The sequence below is a fragment of the Ochotona curzoniae genome, unplaced genomic scaffold (assembly GCF_017591425.1).
Source record: "Ochotona curzoniae isolate NIBS_2020 unplaced genomic scaffold, NIBS_Ocur_1.0 contig_4064, whole genome shotgun sequence".
NCBI lineage: Eukaryota > Metazoa > Chordata > Mammalia > Lagomorpha > Ochotonidae > Ochotona > Ochotona curzoniae.
Window position 1 is genome coordinate 4771995 of NW_024466107.1, and position 24752 is coordinate 4796746.

Genomic DNA, 24752 nt, shown 5'->3' on the forward strand with positions numbered 1-24752 from the left:
TTGTTTTCCAGTTTATTTGTTCTTACCACTATCTTGCATGTATATACTTTCCTTTATCCCTGTGTTGTACTCCTGGGTTTTCTGCTAATTTTTCAAAGTACAGACCAGAAGGCTGGCATCGGGCCCATTTCTTTATGGGAAGGAGCCGGGGCATCCTCATGGGCTTGAGGCTAAGTGGCCCCGTCAGGTGGCCCTCCGAGAACACCAGACACTGTCCACAGGCTCCCAGCCCTTGGCACGCATGTGCGCATTTACTTCATTTTCCCCTGCTCTCCACATGGTGCCCGCCCTTCGGGGACCTGTGACCTCCGTTCCCACCACCGTCTCCCCCAGGGAAAGCGAGGCAGCTGCCAAGTGAGGAGGCCGGGGCGGCCCGTCTGCTGGCCGGGGAGACTGCAATCAGCCCTCCCTTCCTGAGCTCTCAGGGCTTCCGCATGTGTGGGGGGCGCCAGGCTCAGGCTGGCCCTGCCCCCGCTGCTGCCGCAGGCTGCCTCGCCAGGGCTTCTGCTAGGTCCCTTCACACTCCTTTCCAGCCAGCAGGTTCTGCTGTCTCTTTCCTGTTCTCATGACCGTTGTTGAGCATACTCTTGTTTGGAAAGGCGTCCGGCGAAGAAGCACAGACAGGTGCAATCCGGGTCTGTGTCCGGAAGTGGAGACTTGTTTACCACCGTTACCTGCCGTGGTAGCCTCTACACCTACACCCTAACAAGACAGCTCTTCCCAAACAGCATTCTTGAAAGCTCTTGTGAGATCCAGAGCACAACAGGAGGCCATTGCCTGTCCCCTCCTTCGCCCCCATTCCCACCCCACACCCAGGCGTGATCTTCCCTAAACTTGACTTAAACACGTTGCTCTTGTTCCTTTAGAAGACTCCTAGTTGAGTAGATTTCATTGGCATCCCATCTTGCCTTACCGTGTTCCATTTTGTCATTATGCTCTACTTTCTGTGGCTTTTGAATCTTTGTTAGGAACCAATGATTTATTGTTAAAAACTGTACTATCAAGGGCCCCTGCTGCGTGAGCCGTTGATCTAAATCAGTGGGCAGCTAGTTATCCTCCACCCCCTATCAAGCCATCATCATCATCATTTCCCTCACTCTGCAGCTCTGATATTTGAGTCATAACATGACTTGTTGAGACAAGTTCACTGTTACCTTTTATGTGTTAGCACAAGCATTTCACATATTGTTGTAACTGAATGTTTTTCTGGCCCTAGGCCAAAACTTTTGCTTACTGCCCTCATGCAGACCTGGTGCAAATTAGAAAGTTGGTTTTTGCCAGCTGAGTTGTGCTTTGAGCCATTTCCTGGTTCCATTAGATTATTCAGTACAAGTGCATTCATCAGAGAGGGCAAGCCATGCCCTCAGAACCCATGTGGATGGTGGACAACCCTCTGAGATGGAAGCTCCGCAGATAGTGTCCAGACAGCGGCATGATAGGCTGGCTGGGTGCTCGTACCCAGAAGTGGCAAGGTAGCATTCAGCCCAGGTCGGACTTTCAGATGGGGTTACTAAATCCCCTTCCAGGGGAACCATCCTCCTCCCATCTCCTGTGGCCTGCAGTACTGCCAATCCCACGTGTCAGCCTGTGTGTGACTGCGAAGCAGCACAGAGAAAGCTGCCAGGTACCAGACTCAGGAGATGCAGGCACAAGTGTGTTGATGCAAACAGGGATGAAACGTTTGCCTTTGTAAAGACATACAACTGGCCTAGTCGGCTAAGGCAGAGCTGGGTGGCAGGGACCTGCAGGCCAAGCCCGAACCCCAGTTTATTATAGTGAGGAGTGTGTGAAATGAAGGAAGAAAGGCAAGAAAAGGGTGGAATGAGGAAGGCCGAGGAGGAGGAGACCACGGGAAGAGGGATGTGTGAGGTTTGCAGAAGGTGAGGCTTCTGCACACTGGTTCCCCACAGACAGGCTGCAAACCCCTTGACCTGAGACCCACCTGCCTTGGCCCCGTCGGTCCTGGCCACGGACTCACTCTGCAGTCGGAGGAGCAAGGTGCAGATTTGAGTCGCTGGCTCTGTGACTCTCAGAGGACAATGGCAAGGGAGTGTGCATGTGTGTGAAGTCAGCATGGCCTGTGATAGATGAAACAGCCAAGGACACCTGGAGACGGGACAGAGCTGTGTCCAGGGTTTCTTTGGAGATGCTGCCAGGGGCAGAGGAGGCACTTGTAGCACCCATTGCTCCTCGGGAGGTCTGAAATGGGCACGTGCTGAAAGTAAAGCACGCCTGTGACATGCAGGTGGCCTAGCCAGAGAGAGGATCCCACTGCAATGGTTAGCGTCAGAATGGAATGTGGCTATTTCTAAAAATCTGTGGTCTCTTGCTGGGGCGAGAGAGGGTCACCTTTACCTCCAGTTATCTAGCTGTAAAACATTTTTCATCCTTTAATTCCCAAAGCCTCCATACACCATTTCCAGGTAATATTCCAGAAATCTAGTTTTAATCCTTCCATTGCCTGGCTTGGAAATTCCCATCAGTACTTGAGCTGTTAAACTGATGTAGTCAGCATTACGGAGAGGAAAAAAAAAAAAAAAGGTTAATTGCCTTTTTTTAAGACAATGAATTAATACGAAAACCATGGGAAAGTGAACAACGTCGAGTTTTGTACCGGTTCATTTGGCTGCGCTGTCGCTCTCCCTGTGTGATGGAACGCTTATCACGTTGCCTGGAACCCACCAACAAATGCAATACATCAAATCAACGGATCGTGGCTCCAATAGTGAAAATAGTTCCCCTTTACTATCAAGAAGCAATGGGTCAGGACTGGGACCAGATTAATCAGAAGAAGAGCTTGTGAGGCCAGTGAACGTCCTTAGTACCCAGACTCTAACATGGAGCCCTCACCTTCCGTGGCACCTCTGACTCCCCTCCCCAGGTAGATGCCTGGACGCTCCGTTCCCCACTCTGACCCTCAGTGTGACTCTAAAGCAGCACGCAGAATCACCCTGTGTTAGCCAATAAAGCAAGCTCATTCTAAAGATCAGCACCGGTGGGTCGCTACTGCGGCATAGCAGGTAAAGTTGCTGCCTGTGACTCCAGCATCCCATATGGGCACTGGTTCGAATCCCTGCTGTTCCACTTCTGGTCTAGCTCCCTGGAAAATTCAGCAGAACATGACCCAAGTGCTTGGGCTCCTGCACTGCAGATGTAAGAGATCTAGAAGCTCCTGGCTCCTTGCTTCCACCTGGCCCAGCACTGGCCGCTATGGCCATCTGGGGAGTAACCCGGTGGATGAAAATATCTGCCTCTGTATCTACTTCTCTATTACTCTGACTTTCAAATAAATAAAACAGTCTTTAAAAAAGAAAAGTGTTGGGAGCCTGGCACGATAGCCTAGTATCTAGATCCTCGCCTTGCAACTTCCAGGATCCCATATGAGTGTTGGTTCTGTCCCAGCTACTCCAATTCCCAGCCATCTTCCTGCTTGTGACCTGAGAAAACAGTAGAGGATGGCCCAAAGCCTTGGGACCCTGCACCTGCTTGGGAGACCTGGAAGAGGCTCCTGACTCCTGACTTTGGATCGGCTTGACTTCAGCCATTGGAGCCACTTGTGAAGTGAACCAGCAGACAGAATATCTTTCTCTCGGTCTCTCCTTCTCTCTGTAAATCTTCCTTCCAATAATAAATAAATCTTAATAAAATAAAACAAAAGTGTTGGGGCCTGCACGGTGACATAGAAGTTAGTTCTTGTGGTACTGGCATTCCATATGGTACTGGTTTGAGTCCTGGTTGCCCCACTTCTGTTCCAGGATCCTGGTGGTGTAGAATGGCAGTGACAGGTGACCCGATGTCTTGGGCCCTTGCAGCCACTGAGAGCCCAGGGCAGGGGAAGCTCCTGATTCTGGGCTTCAGATCCACCCAGCCCTGGCCCTTGCAGTCATTTGGGGAGTGAACCAGCAATTGGAACATCTCTCTCTCTCTTTCTCTGCACTCTCTCTCTTTCTTCCTCTCCCAGCCCCCATAACTGACTTTTGAGTAAAATAAAATAATTAAAAAAAAAATAAAAGCATTGAAATCAGACTTTTTTCATGTCTTTTTTATGGAAAAAAAAATGTCATCTGTACAAATAAGTTAAGCTTTATAGTACAGTCTATTGTTTGAACATTCCATTATGGAAATCATAGAGGTCAACATTTGAAAAATGGAAACCTGAAATTGCTGGGGTAAATTCAGCAAGAAGCTGGGCTTGAAGCTGATGAGCTTCTCCTGTGTAGAGCTGGTGTGAGCAATCCTGATGGGCCTTCTCCGGGGCCCCCTGGGAACGTCAGGGAGGGCAGCCAGAATCCGAGTGCCGCGCCGCACCGGGAAGTGAGCAGTCCGTTGCGCACTTGTTGGAAGTGTAATCATCTGAGAGAGTTATCAATGAGGCTGGCTGGGGAGTGCAGGGGAACTTAGACACAACCCAGGGATGAAGTCAGCTGATGATTAAGGCAGGAACTTGAGTGTCAAACTGCACTGATAAAACGGAAAGAAGACCGAAGACTTGGTTTCTCTTCCTCTGCTCTGCCTCGAAGGGTCTAAAGAAGTAGAGGACGCTCTGTGGGAATCCTGCAGCCACTTGCTTCGATCCTTTTTCAGGCTGGTCTGTTCCTTTCTGAAGTCTCAGCTCAGAGTGCATCATGCTTTTCTTAGAAAGAAGGGTTGGGGGTGGGCAGGGGCAGAGAAAGAAACCTACCCTTTGAAAATAGGTCTTTGAAAGTCACTGTTGCTCTAATAATAGATAAATGGCCGCCTGCACACTGCAGCTAATGAGCGCTCACACCCCTGCCAGGGCTTTTCTGAGGACCCCGGTGTGGCCAGCTGCTCCCAGCAATTAGGAGCTGATTAAGTGTTTATCTTCCTTACAGGTGGGAAGGAAAGAATGAAAACGAAGTGGGCAGATGCAAAGAAACCGGCAAAGTTCACGTGACTGTGGATCTCAAATACTACCGGCCCACTGAAGTGGTAAGGACGCGCACTGCGCACAACGCCCCGTTGAGGGCCACACTCTTGGCAGGCCGGGTGGGAAAATGTTCTCCCCAAGTGCCTGTTGCCAAGCTTCTCCAGCATCCTGCTGCAGGCACTTCCCAGAGAACATGGCACGAGATACCACACTGGCCGCAAAAAAAAAAAAAAAGTATTGCTTGATTTAAGGTGAAAGGAGTGAATCACAGCCTGGCAAACCACTGGCTTCAGAAACGGAGGCACACGTCTCCAGTTGGTCTCTGTGACCGGAGGGCCCATGTGCTTCTGCGGCCATGCCTGTCTATGCTCACACACGTGTGTACTCATGTGTACATGCGCCAAGCCGTAAACAGTCGCCCAGACATAGTTTTAGAGACCGAGCTTCGGTTTCACCGTGTCCATTAAGTCTTTCCTTAGGCCGTACTTCATATGTAGTTCTGCTAGCTATACTTCTAACATCCAATGCTAAGAAACTAAAAAATCATCTGTTGTTGATATGTCTTTCTCACCACCAAACTGGGAGTTCTTTGAAGATGAGGACTTGTTTAATATCTTCCGCCGTAACCAACGGGCGCTTCACCAAAATCAACTGATTGGTGGATGGTTGGGTGCGTGGATGAATTTCTCGATGTAGAAGTTGCCGTCTCTGCCAATTTTCCTTTCCTAAATCTATACAAATGCCTGCCTTGGTGTTACAGCATTGCCGTGGGCCACTTTCGGGTTACACAACCCTTCTAGAAAGCCGTGCCTCCAGTGAGAAATACTCACGTATACTCACGTGTGATGGCTCTTGCACAGTGTATCCATTCACTGTGAGAATGGAACCCCTTCGAAGCGTTTTGCCTGCCTCTTGAAGTGAATTCCCATGTATTGTAAGACCTTCTAGAGATCAGGAAGATTGGAAAAGTGAATGTGTCAGGAGGAACCGCTCTCAAACACAAGCAAAAAGCTGTATTTCGTGCGCTCCTGGACACAGGAGGAAATAAAAAGGAGAGGAAGTAAGCCACCGTGCTGGGGAGGGCTGGGACCACGGAGTCTGTGCTTTGTCCCCAGGCAGGGCGTGGCCGGCTCTGCCACAGTGAACAATTGTTCCCGGTGCTAATGGCGAGTGGGTGTGCCGGGGAGAGGATGTGTCCTGTCCTTGGGGGAGGAAGGTACCAGCTGCCAGGCTGCTGACACAGCAGGGACTGCCTCGCAGAGCCCCGCAGGACTGACAGATCTGGACCTGTGGGCCAGTGCGTATGTGCGTGTGTGTGTCCGTGTGTGTGCACGAACTTGTGCATGTCAGCAGGCAACAATGTTCCTGTTCGAGTGAAAGTCCCACGGAAGCCGACTGAGGCTTCCACTCCGACCACAAGCCCAGCATAGTCCTTTCTCTCCCCCCCACAACACAAAAATCGTTTCAAAAGCTGGGAAGTCATTAAGCACAGCTTGTCTGTCACTCGGACTTAGGCGAGGTGTGGGGTGATAAGGGCACAGAAACAAAAGAGTCTGCTGAACAGGAAAAGGACCCTCGGACTGACAAGACCACTCTCGGAGCCGTGTCACCCCCCCTTCCTGCCGCGACACACACCCCCTCCCCGCCGCTTTGTTCATTCTGATGTTATCATAGTACCTGTTCTGTACCCTCCCTCCCTCCGGCTCGGTCCAGCTCTCTCCAGGATTCCCCCCTACAGCCAGATTCTGGGTCTGGTACAGGATTTCACTCCAATGTCTCCTCGCTTGCATTGTCCGCTGCCTTGGCTTGGTGGAGTGAACCCAAGCTTTTAACCTCATTCCTCAGCACTAAGAGCTTTCTGAAAATTGGATCAGCTTACCGGGCTTCTGTTAAATTGCCTCGGAGGTGAGCCTCTCCTCCAGCAGAAAGGGGACCACTCCACAAAAGGAGCCCTCCTTTGTTCTGACGCGGGACGCAGCCGGCAGGGTCTGTCAGCACCTGTGATGGGGGACCATGGGACCTCCCGGGTCTGAGCTGTCTCCCTCCCCTCCCCATGCTTGCCTTTCTTCCTGAGCGACTTGGGTTCCCGATTCACTCCCACCATCTGCCTACTCCTGGCCCAGACCTTCAGTGCGCAGGGGCGCTGGAAGCCAAAGCAGAGACTAGATCTCCTAGGCCAGGGGTTCCAGAACGCCTTATAGGAAGAGGGAACTGCCATCAGGAAAATCTGAAGGGAAAAAAGACAAAGCAGTGAGGTCGTGGAGGTCATGGAACACCAGCATCCCAGAGCAAGACCAAAAGGAAACAGCTAGAGACTGGGGAGTTAAGACTCGGGTTAGGCTGAAGAAAGGCAGCTAGCTTCAGGGAGGCCACCTGTCTTCCATGGTCAGCGTAGTTTCCCATGTGCCAGAGGTTCGCTTTCCTTCCATCTTGCTTTTGTATCAGCGTGAAAAATCGTGGAAGTGTTGGTCCTGGAATAAGGCCTCCAGCCTGCAGTTAGAGCTGAGCCAGGCCACGCCTTTGACGCTCTGCCTCTGAGCCAGGTTTGGGTGGCTCTGCCTGGGAATTCCTTCGGATGTCACAGAGTTGTTCTGCCCTAGAGAACCTGGGAATCAAACTTCCCATTGTCACCCCCAAATTCCATCATTCGCCAGTGGGAGAAGGAACCTTTGGGTTTTCTGCTGCTTCGGACTGCCACCCTGAGTGTAGTTTTCCGTATAGGCATACGATGACACATAGGCTTATTGTGTTACATTATGCATTTATTCCTGGAGAGGAAGTGGTATTGTGCTTAAATTTGGGCCCCTGGGCCAAACTTGGCTCAGTTCAAAAACTTGTCCGTGACTAGCTGTGTGACCTTAGGCAACTTACTTCACATCTCAGTGCCTATTTTCTCACCTTCAAAACCAGAGTTCAAACTGGAACTTGTTTCAGAGCATGGCTGGAGAACTCACTGAGTCATTTCCACAGTGCCCAGCACGTAGTAAACCCTCAGCATCGTGGTGGCTCGCGCTGTTTATTTACCCATCACTTACCAAGCACTGTACTAGACCTCAGAGAATACATTCGTCAACAGGAGACATGGCGACTACCCTCACGGAGACTGCGGACATAGGGGTGCCAACGGCTCCTAAAATCCAGTACCCTTGGAAATGGAAGGACATCGTGGGCAAGTTATAAACAGATTAATCAGTTTAGAGTACTCGTTAACAAGTGCTAGTTGACATATTGGCAAGTATTAATATGTACGTGGATTTTTATGCTCATTATATCTTAGGTTTCATCTTTTTGCTGAAGTTTCAATACCTATTTAGTGATACAGAAGTATTGTGTAAATATGAGAAAACTGATATTCACCAATTGCTTATCTTAAAAAAACACAGATATATGTTCCTTTTGAGAATTTAAACTGAAAACTCGCAAAAGAACGAACCATGCGCTATTCATCCTATTATGCCAAACTTTTAACCACAACCACATCAATTAATCAATACACTTTTTAAAAAGGTTTTTTGTTTTTTGGGGTTTTTTTTTTTTTTTTGGCCCCAGTGGGACCAAAAGAATCATTTTTTTAATGGAGGGCACCTGAGGAAGTAGACTGACCGACACATTCACAGGTCAAAATCTTAAACACTCAGCTGGCTTAAACGCTCCCAGCTGGTGTAGAGCGAGGTCCTCACTGTGCCGTTGGTCTTGTATATCCATTTCTCTTCCTTCCCATTATAGTTCTAAAGTCCCCCATTGGGTTTCAATTTCATTTTATCTACTTAGAAATATTTGTTCCTAATCTGTGTGGGTATTAGGGAAAAATATCATGGATTGGAATTTAGTATGAAGAAAGCTGAAACTTCAAAGAGGACCAACAAGCTAGTAAAAGCAACACCTCCCTCCAGTACCGCAAGGGCTGTTTCTAATCAGATTACCATATGCATCGCGAGCTGTCTCTCCCAACAGTTGCCCCCTCAACACCTTTTCCTAATATGTCTGTTAAATGGCCTACCATTGCTCACTCTATTCCATAACCCTGTTCAGAATATCGGTATATGACGTTCTCTGTAGCCTGGAAAGCTGACCTGTCATAGAGGGCTTGCATGAATGCCAGTGAGCGCTTTCCTCTGGCCCCGTGTATCTGGGGCACTAAAAGTCCTCCGTGTGTTCAGCAGGCTGGCCTTTTGTCCCAGGACCATCCCCCTTTCCTCCCAGCACTGTTCTCACAGCCTTCTCACACCACCCCTCCCGAAGCAGGAAACTGGATCCCCCCTGGTGGTATACCCTCATCCGCTGCCCCTCGTGGTTAGCGGCCTGTCCATCTCGCCCCATCCTGATCCCTCCGGCCTTCAAGCTCTAATCCTGCCGCCACCCTTGCCTGCCTTTGTTCCTGTCTGGGAAAGCTGGGAGCTTGGATGAGAGGAGGCTGAGAGAGCTCAGGAAGGGCTGGGACCTTTCTGCCCGCCCTGCTGGGCCTGGAAAAGCAGAAGCTGGCCTACTTGCTCTTCGGGCTCCCTTCCAACCTGAATCACCCCAGCATCCTCTTCTTCCCTAGCCCATCAGGCGCGGCGAGGTGTGATGCTGGCCCTGATGGCGGATGGCAGTGTTTGCCCTGGCTGCACTGTATCAATAGTCCGTATCTCTAAATCACTGTTTATGTGTTTTAAGCCTCCCTCTCAGGCTCCTCATGCTAATCCGCATTACCCTTCCTTAATCACGTTGGCCTGTCCTGCCCTTTTCTTTCTTCGGGCTTAATCCAGAGAGCTTTAAGTTGCAGCCGCTTTAGTTGATTCTCGACTATTCCACTGTGTGTTTTCCATTCTCCGTAGACTCCCCGTTAAAAGCCCCCAAGGGCCTCTAGCATTGCTCCCAAAGCCTGGGAGTCTCTCCTCCCCTGCTCTTCTCCGGGAGAACACTTCATATTTAATGAAATCGTAATTGTGTACTGGCAGCAACGCTCTATTTCCTCCTGTCTTCTGCTGGAAGGTCCTTAGGATCACATCTGGACCAGAATGACATCGTTACAGACTCGAAAGCCCACCTGCGTGCCTACGCACCCTTGCTTCTCAGGCGTTTTTAAATGAATGATCTTATCACTTATACCAATATGGAATTTTCTCCAGCATGCTTTCCAGGTAGTGCCTACCCTTGCATATACTCCTCATGTTGACCTCTTGCCATCATTTCTAAAACTGTTTTTCATCTTAGACATTTGCTGCAGCATCTGTAGCCACTTTTCTTGGGAACAACAATTAGTAATTGAGCTCTATTTAAACTAACCCGGATGTTAGCCACCAACGTGCGGCTCTGCTGTGAGATGCATCTCTGGTTTCATATCTGGCTAATGAAGTCTTCTATTCCAGAATTTTTAAAATACCTATTGGTTGTTTTTTTTTTTTTTTTGAAGTGTACTTCCTATTTTTTTCAAGCCCCATTTGTCTTCTGAAATAACTGTAATTCCAAAATCTCTATTCATGGCAATTTCAGACAAATCTGCCTATGGTTTCCTTCTGTTAGCCAGTGCTGCCTTACGTTGCCAGTAAGGATGAGTATTTCTTCTCAGTCTGGGTACTTGGTTTAGCTTTGTTTTTCCTTTTTGTAGCACACTGTTAGCTTGGAAAGAGTTGCTCTCCAGACACCCCGTGATCTGAATCCACCAGAATTCCACCTGTGTCCAACTTTACTCAGCCCGGATAGATGCCTTCTCTTGCATCACTGCCCACACCCTTTGCTCACTCCAGGCTGGTTTCTTCATTCACTCTTACATCTGCTAGCAAAGTTGAGAACTCCCCATGCTGTGTGTGTCATCGCCTCCAGCGGGCTGCTGCCCGGCTGACGGCCCTGCCTCCTCCCTCCAGGGACTCACAGTGCCCTCCTGCACCTGTGTGGGTCACAGGCTTGGCCTGCCAGTAAAGACCCGCTTCCAGCCAACCCTCATTCAGCAACAGGAGCTGTCCTTAATGTCAACATCTAGTTCATAGATTTTGTAAATTGCTCTAATGAATTTTCCACTCTGCTGGAGAAGGCAGATATATGCTGTGTCATGAAAACCTGGAGTAAGAATAGCTCAACTAAGAAGTGAATAGGTATGGAGATACTGAAAGTCCCTCTGGCTTCCAGGATATGTTACAGGAATCCTTCATGTACATTGAAAAGATATTTCTAATTCATCTTCAGCCTCTTGGAAATACATCAATATATATACATATATAAAAGCAAAATGTGAGACTAGTTCCTGCTGTTGAATTCAAGTGGAATGTGTCTTGTATTTCTACCATGAGGGTGAATTCCAGTCTAACATTGGTCCTTGTCCGATGGTGACTCCTAGCCGGATGGCTGTGGATTGGGGTTAAGGGACAGTCCAGGGCGGAGGTAGGGACGGGGCCTGAATGAAGCTGGCAGTGAGAGCTTCCAGGACATGGCAGATGGAGACCACGGGAGGCAGGCTCCCGGGAAATGATGTTGCTATCACTCACATCAGAGACCTGGGAAGAGCACTGGACTTACAGGGCAGGTGGTGGGAGAGCTGTGTCATGTGCCAAGCCCGGGGCTCTCCGTGGAGCAATACTGAGGAGGCAGTGAGAGCAGGAAGGAGGTCAGGCGGAAGAGGTGAGAGTTGAATCTCTGAGAGGTGCTCCCCAGCAGAGCAGTTCCCGAGGCTCAGGGGGACAAATCCCAAAGCCAGGCAAGCCTGAATTCTAGTGGGTAAAGCCTCAGAAGCACAATTTGACAACGTGGGTTAAGGATTCGTGGACATCATGAGCGAAGCCCCTGTATCCAAGAGTCCTAGGACCAGACTGACGTATGTGCATCCTTGGCAGTGATGTCCTGCCAGCAGACTCCAAGTGTGAGGACCCCAGGGCCTGATCAGTGGCAGGTGGTCACCACGTCCCAGGCCCGGCAAACTGTGACAGGCAGGTAGAATCTCAGCTTCAAATGGATGTGTTCTGACAGTTGGGTGGCAAAGCATTTTAGAATTCTTTAAGATGAAAGGGCTTTTTTAAGTATAAGGTACTTTGTGTTCTCTATTATTGCTTTTATTACTATCATCATTATTAATTATTATCATTATCATTATATACTCCTGTGAAATCATTAGTTATCAGAAGACATCTTCTGGGGCAGGCATTTGATCTAGCGATTAAGGTACCTGTTGAACACCTGCATGTGCCTCGGAGTCCCTAGGTTCGATACCTGGCCCCGATTCCACCTTCCTGCTCCTGGGGCCTTGGGAGGCAACAGGCAGTTGGATCCCTGCACCCACAGAGATCTGGGCTGGGTTCCTGGCTCCTGGCTTTGTCCCCAATCCCAGACAGACATGACTCTGTGTCTCACTGTGTGTGTGTGTGTGTGTTCCCTCTCTGTCTCTCAAGGAAATAAGAAGTTTGAACACATCTTCTGAAAGAATACTTGGGACTTTTCTGTTCGTAATTTCTTTTGCTTAAATATTTGCTTTGCTTGGTACCTTGTTTCTCATCTAGAAAGCAAGTTTTCCCTGCGTGAATCTCTTCATATATGTATAAAATTTGATAAAATTTTTGTCTTTATATAATTTGACAAAAATTTTCTCTTTACATGTATAAAATTTGATAACATTTTTATCTTTATATATAAAATGTGATAAAAATTTTTCTCTTTATATATAACATGTGATAAAATTTTATAGATAAAATTTAACAAAATTGGGCCCGGCGCGGTGGCGCAAGTGGTTAAAGGTCCTCGCCTTGCACGCCCGGGATCCCATATGGGTCGCCGGTTCTAATCCCGGCAGCCCCGCTTCCCTTCCAGCTCCCTGCCTGTGGCCTGGGAAGGCAGTCGAGGACGGCCCAAAGCTTTGGGAACCTGCACCCGCGTGGGAGACCCGGAAGAGGCTCCTGGCTTCGGATCGGCATAGCATCGGCCCGTTGCGCTCACTTGGGGAGTGAATCATCGGACGGAAGATCTTCCTCTCTGTCTCTCCTCCTCTCTGTATATCCGCCTTTCCAATGAAAAAATAATAAAAATAAATCTTAAAAAAAAAAAAAAGCACATAGCAATTAAACCAATATTTTAAAAAAAAAATTTAACAAAATTGCCAATTTGATATGTATATATAATTTGAGGGGCTAGCACAATGGTGCATCAGGCTAATCCTCCATATAGGCACCGGTTCATATCCCAGTTGCACCACTTCCCATCCAGCTTTCTGCTTATTGCCTGGGAAAGCAGTGGAGGAGGGCCTGAGTGCCCCTTCCCGAAGGGTCCAGTACCTATTCCATGAAGTCAGTGCAGAAGCCTTGAGAAGATTCTGGAACAGTCCTTGGCAGTTTCAGTGACTAAAAAGCAGAGTCTGGATCAGGGCGGACTTGCTTGGCTCAGACATCTGTGTATAATGAAAGCTGGGTCTTTACCCATCATTCCAAGAACACTGGGAAAAGGTCATTTGTTTCTTCAAATTCATAATGAAGTGCTTCCCTATTTTATCAGAACTCTGATGATAAGAATGAATATGTGAAAGCATTTTTAAAACTTCATTTATGTGTTCAAAAGGCAGTTGTGCTGAGACAGGGAAAGCCAGAAAGAGAGATCTTCCATCTGTTGGTTTAGCCCCGCTAGATTGCAGCAGCCGGAGCTGAGCCAGGCCAGCGCCAGGAGCTTTATCCAGATCTGCCCCACGGTGACGGGGCCCAAGTTACTGACTCTGCTGCCTGTCCAGAGCCATCAGCTGGGTGGGAAGAGTGGCAAGTGGAGCCACCTGCATTTTCTCTGACACTTAAGTGGATGCCAGTTTCATTGGTGGCAGCTTTTTAAATGGCATTAGGAAAACACTGTTTTAAGCTTAGATTGTTGCTTTTTTTTTTCTGAAAGTTGGAGCCGGCGTTGTGGTATAACCACTCAAGCCACCGCCTACGATGGCAACATCCCATACTGGCTCCAATTCAGGTCTCAGCTGCTTCAGTTACGGGCTAGCTCTCTGCTGATGTGCCTGGGAGAGCAGCAGAGCACAGCTCGGGTGAGGCCCCAGCCCCTCCTGGTTCTGGTCATTGTAGCCACTTGGGAAGTGAACCAGCAGATGCAAGATTCTCTCTCTCCTTCCCTCTCTCTCTCTCCCCACCCTGTAACTCTACTTTTCAAATAAATAAGTAAATAAACCTTGCAAAAATGAATAGGTTATCAAAGAAAATGTGCCTAGCATTATTACCCAAAACCAGTTGCTTGAATTTTAGGAATGTATCAGGTTCTCACTAAGGCAAGTTATGAAACATTGAACGAAAGTGGGCCCCTCGGTGAGGCCTGCTTCTGTTCCCTCAGGCACAGTAGGTGCTTGTCCCATTAGATTGGGATATGTCGCTTGCACCTGGGAGCTTGGGGGACCAGAATGACAGCCAGTGGCCTTGGATAGACCCAGCATGGAATAGGGTATCAAGGAACAAATGTGTGTACACATCACCAAAGTGCCACTCTCCTGCCCTCCAACCAGCACTAGTGTAACCAAGGTTACTGAAACCAGTATATAGAGCTGTAATTATGTTTCAGATAGCAAATAATAAGCTTCCTTTCTTTTCTTTCCTGTTTGCTGGTGTATAGTAAGATGAGAGTTAAGTTCATTCACAGCTCATGCTTCTACTTCCAATCCTCTGAAACAAAATATTCTTTTTCTTTGTACTGGGTCTTTCATTTCTGATCCTTAATTCCTTTCTTAGTTCTCCAGTGTTTTTGCCCAGGTCCCCATCTTTCCATCTTTTCTGAAATATTTGTTTTCTTTGGTTCTTTCTCTTTCCTGCCCTCCCTCCCAAGAACTACTGGGATTCACCCCAGCTGTCTTACCCAAGTTCAATGCCCCGGAGTGCTTTCCTGACGCCGCTCTGCAGGGACAGCTTGTGACGGTGCTGTCACAGACCCACCTACCCTATGTCCTTATGGTCATGTCCCATTGACAGCATCACTTTTGTCCCGTTCTGAGACTTTTCTTGTGGCTCAAAAATGTTCTCCCGGATGTAGCACTCATGCCTCTGGCTTTGTCCGTCTCACACACTCTGATGGTGGTCGGTTGCTGAAACTTGCTCTACTGAAAACCATGAGAAGTACCAACCAGTGACTGGCTGAAGTGATTGCTTTTTCTCTTAGGGAATCGGAGTATACCAGGAACTTTAATGGTCTATGATGGTCTTTCCTTAATTGCATCTTTGGGGTTATTCTTTGATTTTTATTTACTGTTTTGTTATTCGTTTGAGAGACAGCAAAACAAAGCAAGCAGGAAACAGAAACCAGAAAGAAAGAGAGAGACAATCACCTGTTTAGTGATCATTCTCAACTGCCTGCCACAGTGGGGAGCTGGGCCAGAGCCAAGGCCAGGAGCCAGCTGCTCAGCCAGGGCTCCATGGAGGCCGGCAGTGTCAGCACTGCTTTCCAGGGGCCGCGTGGCCGGGAATCCCTAAGCACCACATCGTGTTAGGTGTGCGCTTTGGCCAAAGACCTGCTCTCTAGCTTCTCCTCTCGTTTTCTTCTTTTTGAATGCAGTTTACGTGTAATTATGTGAAATAAATTATCGCTATTTAAAACATTTCTTGGATTGCTGAAATAAGGGTTGGACTTACAGAGGTTTTCCTAGTGAGATTTCTGATGTCTTTCTGTTTGCACTCCCATTTTGGTGAAAAATTGAGCCTAACACGATGGAACGGGCTTTTGGTATACTTTCTTTTTAAATATTTATAAATTTTTATTGGAAACGAAGAGTCACAGAGAGGACGCGAGACAGAGAGGAAGATCTTCCTTTTGCCAATTCCTTCCCCAAGTGGCTGTAATGACCAGAATGAAGACAATCTGAAACCAGGAGCCTGGAGCCTCTTCCGGGTACAGTTCCCAAGGATTTAGGCCCTCCTCCACTGCTTTCGCAGGCCATAAGCAGGGAGCTGGATGGGAAGTGCAGCAGCCAGAACACAAAGGAATGTCCTTATGGTAAGCTACCCTTATAGGTGAAGGATTGGCCAGTTGAGCCATTCATTCCACTGGCCCCTTAATATACTTTATAAAACAAACACCTAAATAATAGTTTTCTTGAATACCATGAGTGTGACAGTTTTACTAAAAACATCAACCTGGAGTGAGGATGGATCAGATGACTGGGAAGCAGAAGTGGGAGCGTGGGTGGAGAACAGTGCTGAGCTTTTCTCTGTGCTCCCTAGGCCTGATGCCAGGGACCTAGAATGAGAGCATTCTGGCACATCCACTCAGGGTGGCGCACGGGGGCGGCTTAGGGGTAGGGAAGTGAGCTGACCCAAAGCCTGTTTTCCTCTGCTCAGATGAAATGCTAGTTTGGTGACTCAGCCCCTCCCACTTGTCTCAAAGGTGGGATGGCTGTTGATGCCAATGCATTGTCTCTTCTTTCAGCTGGCAGAGAGGACAGTGGGAGGCAGCAGCTGGGAGGAGACGCTGAACAAACAACATGGGGCACCAGATCCTAGTGCGTGTAGGCAGGTAGTGGGTGCTGGGAGTGGCCGGGGCCTGTGCCCAGTCGTCACACGTGGTGCTGAGCAACTACCAGCTGCTTCCAGAAAGGAGGTGAAAAGATACCACACCCTGGCAACCAGTGGAGAACTGGGGTGTGTCCCCCGACAGGGACAGCGGTCGTGCGGGGGACAGTTCTGCGGTGGTTATATCTAGCCCATTGATGAGAAGGCTAATTGCACTCGTCCCACCGTTCACCTGTCTCTAGTGGAGGAACTGCTGCTGGCAGCTGGGCAAGGCATGGTCCTGTGCTATCTACTCTCCTCTTCCAGCTAAACAGGCGTGTCACATCTGCAGCAGACACAGCTTTGTGCACCTGTTCTACATCCCCGTCCATCTTTCTGCCTCACCCTCCCAGGACTGAATCATACTGACCCTATTTTGCTTCCAGTCCAAGCTCTGACCAGAACTCTCCTCTTCACCCTTTCTGCCTTTTTCCGTGATGCTGCTCTTTTCTTTCAAAGAATGCAGGCTTTCTTCTTATTATTCTTTCTTCTTCCTTTCTCCAGCTCCCCTTTTTTTGTTTGTTTGTTTACATTTGAGCTAAGTGTCCAATGCCCTCATGCTTAGGAATCAACATCAGTGACAGTACAGGAAAGTGCATATTTGTTCAAAAACCCGCATGGTTGGCAAGTCACCGTCCCCTGTGCATCTTTTGCTGTGTGAGTGGCAGTCTGCGTCTCAGCACTGGCGGTGGGGATGTTGAGGAATGTGGTTTTTGCAGTTACAGTTGTTTATATAAGGCGTCGGCAATGGCACGAGTTAATTCATCCGAAGGAAACGAGGGAAAGCACTTAGGTCAACATAATTAGGAGTTGAGATAGAACACAGAGCACGCCAGCTGAAAGTTCCACCTGTGGCTATCTGCATCTCCAAGTTGTATATCACCCCGGTCTCCCTGTCTTCTAAATGAAGGTTGATCATGCTAAACTTCACAGAAGTGGTGGGAGGGTAAATTGGTATTTGTGCAACACGTTGAGATCTCACGGTTAGAGATAGCAATTAGTGCAAGCTGATGTGATTGCTATCAAAGGAAAGAACTCCTCCGACCAAGAGTCTGAGCTCCTGTGAGTTAGCCACATCCTCTGTGTCTGCTGTGAAGGATCCAGCTCCTGCTCCTGGAGTTTCCTTCCGAGTGTTGAAGAGGATGAGGGCAGATTGCCGTTCCATCATCACAGAGATGTGTGCAGTTGTAGGGGAGGACCTGGTGTGGGGCATATGGTGCTGCTGACTCTGTCCCCAGGTGTCCCAGCAGGTGCCGTACACACACAGTTATCACAGACACATCACATGAGCCATGGGGGCACTATGCCAGCCAGTGATCAGTCTGTCCCACTGCATGTATCCCAAGAGGCCAGAGGGGACCTTAATCTACATGGCATAGAACCTGACTGACAAGGTGGCTTTCCAGAAGTTTCCGAAGTCATGAAGGGGGCAGGGGCAGGATTGGGCAAACAGCCAGAGGTCCTAGAGACAGGTAAGCTGAGAGTGCCCGGATGAAGCAGGGCATGACAGGAAAAGCCCTTCTAAGTGTAATGTTCATGAAGATCATGGAGGGACACCCCAAGACCACGAGCCAGGGCCCCCAGGCGCTACAACACAAGCTTCCCCTGTGCCTCACTGGGACTGGGAATGTTAGAGCCATTGTGGATGGATGGTTTCCTGAATGTTTTTGGACAAGTGTTGAGAGATGCATTTCTCTCCACGTAACAGTCATTTCTTTAGCAGTAGAGTGGGCACATTGTGTTAAGGTGGTCACCCTGATCTGATGCATCGGGCTTGTTGAGAAAGCTGTTAAAATGATGCCTGTTGTGGTGGCGCAGTGGGTTAGGCTGTGACTGTGATGCCAGCATGCCTTCTGAGCACCAGTCCCGGTTACTCTGTTTCTGATTGGGTTCCCTGTTAATGTGTCTGGGAAAAGCAGCAGAAGATGGTTCTTATGCATGGGCCCCTGTACCCATGTGGGACACCCAGTCAGAATTCCAGGCTGCTGCCTTTGGCCCGGCCTGGCTCTGGCCTTTTGCAGTCATTTAGGAAGTGAACCAGCAGAAAGAAGATTCATTCATTCTCTCTCTCTCTCTCATAACCAAAAATACCTGTTAAAAGTGTCAGCCAATGCAGCAGAGGTCCCTGGAAATAGGGAACTTTGCAGAGATCCCAGGGTAAAGGGTAGGGGTGTGGAAGCAGACCTCAGCCTGGAGGCAGGCAGTGGTGATGATGGGCTCGCTGGCCCCTGATCTTTTTGGTTTCCTTGTTTGCCCTGAGAAGCACAGCAAAGTGAATCTTCGGTCACTGTTCATCTCCATGCTCAAAATGTCTGTGTGCCAGCTTTCCCCTCCCAGGTCTCTGCTCGGCCAGCCGTGTCCTTTTTTAGGTACATTTGGTCCCAGCAAGCTCGTCCAGAGCAATGAGGGCTTTTCACATACACAGACTCTGATGATGTGGTGCAAACCTTTTCGCCACCAACCTGACTCCAGCATCCTCTGAGAGCTTGGCTGTCCCCTCCCCAGCACAGCCCCTGGAGGAAGGGCGTTCCTAGAGCCTCCACACTGTCATGTGTGGAAATCCAGAGCCTGTGCCCAGGTCGCCTTGGCTTCCTGCCTGCCATCATCAGAGGAGCTCCAGGTGCAGAGGCCACCTCCCACGAGAATCCCAGAGGTCAACCCTGCTTGGTTCCCCAGATGTGTGTTCGGGTTGCTTGGTGGTAATGCACTATATGGCACTGTCCTACATAGCTCTGATTGGTTGAGGCTTTGTGCACCCTGACACCATAGCTCATTATAGAGCAGGTAAAGACAAAGAATCCACAGATACACATGGAGGAGAAAATCCAGAATCAGCTGATCACCATTTTCAGCAGCGGGTCTAATCGGCACCGTTGGTTCTCTTGGCCACACTGACTGACAGTGTGCTAAGCCTCGCTCCGTAGTCCTGGTGCTGACGGCCTTTGCCACTGATCCAGAGGTGTGAGGCGGCGGCCACACCGCCACCGCCCTCCCTGTTTCTCCAGCGCACAGCCTTGTGTCATGTCCTCCAGCTGCCTGCACAGCGTTATCTTCACTATCATAGCACATGGGGAAACGGTGGCGGCCCAGGGCCACACGTTGATAGTGGCCCAGCTGCTCTGCAGCCTGAACTTCCCAGCTGCCCTTACCCCAGTTTCCTCCAGAATCACGTGCCCTACATCAGCTAGAAACTCATCTGTCCCCACAGCCTTCAGGGCCACATGCTCTCCTAGTCTTCTCACCAGGGCCCCCAGCCAGGTCTCCTGACTCTTGAACGTCCTCCCCGGTCATCCCTTCTCGGGTGCCTCATGCATAGTCTGAGACTAAGCTGGCAGTGGAAGGTCCCCTGTGGCCGCTGGGGGAGCACCAGCCTGTTCTTGCCTACCTGTGGGGTGCAGGTGGCAGGACACACTCTCAGTAACGTCACACAGACAGCCCTGCATCCTCCCCGGCAGCTCAGCCACCAGTCTTGGCGCCAAATTTTATCCAGGCATGGGAGGGGTCAGGGCCTCGGCAGGAAGCACCCCACGTCACCCTGCCAAGGCTTTTGGTCCTCCTTTCTGGTGTGTTTTGGGCACACAGTCACTTGCATGGGAAGCTGTCGTGGTCTATAAGCTGTGCTTGGGACACAGATGAAGGTGGACAGGCCTCCCCCCACCATCTGCCTCTTCCCTCAATGGCACTCGGGAGGGGAGGACCGTGGAGCAAGCCTGTTTAGAACGTGCTCCTCTCTCAACCCTGTTGTTGAAGCTGTTCCGTTCCCCTCTGCCCCATGAGACCCCGAGCGTTGTGAAGGTGGATGTATAGACAGATAAGTGAAACTTAGAACCTTGGCAGCCTGTGTTTTGACCCTGAAACCTTCTGGCTTGGTTTTGCTTTCCTGAAGTCGCATGAAAAGTATGGTTAGCAGAAGCGTGGTTCTGGCGGGCATGATGGAGATGTAATTTTAATTCCTTCTATTCCCAACCAATAATAATATTGAGATTTTGGGTAAACAACATTTGAGAGGTACTGAAACTCAAGATCCACTTAACTGTTAAACTACTGCCCTGTTATCCACAAACCACCATTTATAAACGTTTCCATGCCCGGTTCAGTTGACAGTGAGAAGAATCTGGAAAGCTATAAGCTAGGAATTGGTAAGAGATGCCAACCGCTTCCTAATCTTCCCTAAAAATATTGGCACAAGGATTTGCCTTCCAAAATCACTTCCTTCGAGTTTGGAATTCCATTTGCATAACATCCGACCAGAAGGAATTAGCAAGCACTATGCTTCAGATTGGCACAACGACAGATGCCTTCAAACACTGCTGTCCTGAGCAGTTTTAGCTCACAAGTGGATACTCCTAGGACAGCCATGCAGATAGGCTGCCCATACCTGCATGCCCCGCCCCGCAGGGGAACGGAGGGCAGGGCCCTAGCCTCGCTGGCAATGAACCTGGCCTGGAGGAGGCCTCAGCCGGTGGCAGGAAGCTGCCTTAGGTTCCCCCTGGCCGGGTGCAGAGCCCCACTGGCTCTTGACACCAGCCCATACTCCTGCCCCAGGTTCCTGCCATGCAGCCCCCAGGAGGCAGTGGTGATGGCGCAAGCAGCTGGGTGCCTGCCACCCACGTGGGAGACCCAGAGCCAGTTCCTGTGCCCCGGCTCCCAGCTCTGGCTCAGCCCTGTGACACAGCTGTTCCAGGATTCCAGGGTGAACTGGCACACAGGGCATTTGTTTACTCTGGCTGTTTCTCTGTCTCCTCTCTCGCTCTGTCTCTCAAATCTGGTTTTGAAAATTGTTTTCATTCAGACATTGTAGAATAACTCAAGAAAATGTCTGAGCTAAAATATTTAGTGTAAAAGGAGTTGAAAAATGTTGTAAACAGGAGCTGATGTTGTGGCATTGGGGGTTAAGGCACTACCTGCACCACTGGCATGCCAGGGAAGGCCTGGTTTTTCTCCTGGCTGCTCTACTTCTGATCTGGCTTGGGACAAGCAGCAGAAGATGCTGCAAGTATTTGGGGCCCCTACCACCCATGTGGAGAACCTGGAAGAAGTTCCTGGTTCCTGGCTTCGGCCTGGTCCAGCGCTGGCCAGCCATCTGGGCAATGAACCAGTGGTGGGAAGCTTGCTCACTCTCTTTTTTTTTTTTTTTTATACTCAACAATTTTCATTTCAATGTAGTACGCTTTGTGGGTATTACACTTAGAATAAGAAAACTGGGTTTTCCTGAAAACTGCTTGTAAGCCTGATAATGTGTGAAGTTAGTGACCCAAAAGGAGTTATGCAGTTGATCTGGCAGAAGACCCACTCTCGTGATTCATCTTTTTTTTTCGTTATATAGTGCAAATTCACATATAAATGCAAGCCATGTTATCAAAAGCAATACAGCATGTAATGTTTTAATTTTTGCACATGCAAAGGCATGTTTATAATAATGCAACTCTTTTATCAATAAAACTTTTTAAAAAGTGTTACAAGTACTACTCAGAGCATGTAAGTATAAACCTGTACATGTAAGGAAAAGCTGGGAGGAAACTGCGTTTCTTCTGACAGTCCTTGTGTCCCAGCCCCATCCCTGCTGAGCTGTCCATGATGATGTCCAGTGGGCCTGTTGGGGAGCTGGGTGGGTAGGCTCCCCACTATCGCTCTGGGGTTTTGGAATGTTGTTTCTTGAACTTTTGTTACTACAGGGTGAACAAACAAATAAAAATGAGAGCAGTGTCTGTTAGACTCAGTGTTGGGATAAGAAAATGCAGGAGGAAGAAGCGGGCTGCTCACCCCGCAGGCCACCCTGTGCCCCCATCTCCCACCAGTTCTCAAGCCTCGGAGCAGCTTGCTTGGTGGGTCCCTGGTATTTGTGCCCCTGCCCACTCCACATTGTTGGCAGCCAGTGCTTGCCCATCACCTTGTGCCCTCACCATGACCCCCAAAAGCTCATCCTCTTAAGGGCCTTCCCAGCCCCATCTGGCTCCAGCCCTCACTTTCACCGCCGCCTCCCGGGGCCTGGACTTCACTGACCCTCCTGGAGCTCTGTGCCTTCCTCAGGTCTCAGGTTTGTGGGTGCTTTCCTCAGGAGTTCCCCCATGCCCTGCTATACCTGTGCTTGCCATCTGTGGGAGACTCCAGGTGCCGGAAGCTTGGAGAAGATGGGTGCTTATCTCATCCCTCAGCCCCCACAGGGGCTGTCCTGAGCTGACTTACTGCATAGTCTGTCTTTTCCAACCCTTTACTGTGTCTCTTCAGACATTTTGCTTTGGAAATGCTCAGATGGTGTGATAGGCGTGTTCGGAAAGATTTGATGAAGGCACCCCAAAGTTCTCTGTCTGACCATTCAGTGAAAAGGGGCCCAGTGGCCAGATACAGTGGGACAAGTCAGCCTGGGACTGCCAGCCATCCCAGGGCAGGTGTCACCCTAGCCCCCACCCTTTTTCTATGAGCAAAACTGTCAGTTCCAAGCACCCCTTGAAGGCTGCATAGAGAGAGGGCTCACCTGAGTTCTAATTGCTGGTTCTGGTGTCTATTTTCACCACTGTATTTTAAGCTCTTTAAGTATAGGGAACATGTTTTGTTCCCTTTGTATCCTCACTGCCTTGCTGACATGGAAGTAAGCTATCCATACTGACCCATGGCATTGAACTTGGTCTTTTTAATGGTATTTTTAAATGATCTAGAACAGGACATCAAGTCAACTGGCTATTGACATTAGTTAGTTCCATATGGGTTTTGTTTAGCACCCTAACAAAAAAAAATGCTATTATCATTAAATGCTTTTTACTGATACTACAACTATTTAACAATATAGTTTCAAAGATATTTTTTAGGTAGAGTAAGTGTGCAATCAGCCATGTTCCCAAACCAGCCCATAAGGCAAGTTCCAGACAGGCAGGTACAGTGTTCAAAGCCTTTATTTCCTTTCTCTTTGCTTTTCTTCTCCCCCGTGGAGGCTCTGTTCTGTGGCATTCACAGAGGACAGACTGTGTCCTGGGTACCACACACCCAACGCTCCGCGTGCATCTCCTCCATCCCAGCCTGTCCTTTAGTGGAATGTTCCCCTACTTGCCTAAAATTCCTCTCTTGTTGGTCTTGGCACCTTCAGCCACCTCTTTCCACATCTGGACTAGACCAACTGGGCACACTCTTGCCCAGCTGCCAAGCTGCCAAGGTGGCTCTGACCCCCCCAGAGCCCATGTGACTTCTGCCAACCTTCAGAAGGCTCCAGAATCCCATGTCCCTGGACATGGCAGGCATGGCATCGTGTCATGCCCCCTGGGGATCCCTGGGCCTTTCCTCAGGCGGATCCCACCTCCTGGGATGCTCCCTGTCCTTCGGAGCACTGGATTATACTCACAGCCATTGTCACCTGACTCAGTCCTGGTTGATAACCCTGTGTTGTTGACCAGTCATATCATCGTTGTTGATATTGTCCCCTCAGCTAAGATGTTAACTTGCTGGAAGTCAAGAACCGTGTCCTGTCTTGCTGTTGTGTCTTGCACGGAACCAGTCTGTGGCTGACAGATGATAGGTGATGACACAGGGAATGATGGGTCTGACACTGAACACGTGTCTGGCATTCTCAGAATTCATTCTGACGAGGGGCTGACGTCAAAGGTAGAGGAAGAGGAAGAGAGGAATACGGTGACATTAGGTCCCAACCGTGGCTCCAGACGTCAGATCGCAGCCGAGGCATGCCAAGAGCTCTGCGTGCACAAGAGTGTGTCCAGGCAAGCTGGAGAGTGTCCTTCAGGCTCAGGCTGCTGTTGGGTCAGTGGGGTGCCTGGAAGGGGAGCACATCTCCCACATACACCTGGTGCCTAGGGAGCAGGGCCCTAGGACAGGGGTGCTGCCGACATGTCCAACGACAGTGGCCAGCATGTTGCCTGTGTCTCAGCATGCTGCAGAAATGAGCTGTGTTTCTGGTTGTGTGCAAGTTTGGAATGCCTTGTGCACCCAGTCCAGAAAAAGCAGCAGAATATAAAGCAATTTAGATATTGTTTTGCTTGAATGAAAGTCTCTTTCCTTGAGCTGGACTCCCGTTTGGTGTGACAAAGCATGTTTGGATATGTATGTCCTTTTATCTCTTTATTGGAACTGAGATAAGAAAGGTGAACTCAGGGAACAACCACTTGCCTTGGGAGTATCTACACACTGAAGCAACTGCTCTGCCTGAGGACACGAGGGACAGAAGGAGGAAGCTGGGAGGGTGAGAGGGGAGAGGGAGTGAACAGCCTCCCTGAGCTGTGCCCTGCATCACCAGGATGTGCCCCCCCGCCGGGTATGACCCGTGCCCCCTCCTCACTGTGCTGCAGGGGGATTTCAACTGTCCACCACACTGACCACCACGATGGTAACTCAGAACCTGCTTTCCGGTCAGCACCAACGCCTGTCTTTGCATCTATGGG

General features: G+C 49.5%; 1 protein-coding gene across 2 annotated transcripts in view; it reads left to right on the forward strand.

The window, feature by feature from the left end:
* Positions 1-24752, forward strand: part of GMDS (GDP-mannose 4,6-dehydratase) — a 550131-nt gene that overhangs the window by 457388 nt on the left and 67991 nt on the right. The window contains exon 9 of one of the 2 annotated variants that reach the window (XM_040984105.1): positions 4854-4950. In XM_040984105.1, the coding sequence (XP_040840039.1) occupies positions 4854-4950 (97 nt within the window). Of the gene's footprint in view, positions 1-4853; positions 6068-24752 lie in introns of those variants that run through there. The other variant, XM_040984104.1, reaches the window with a different exon arrangement.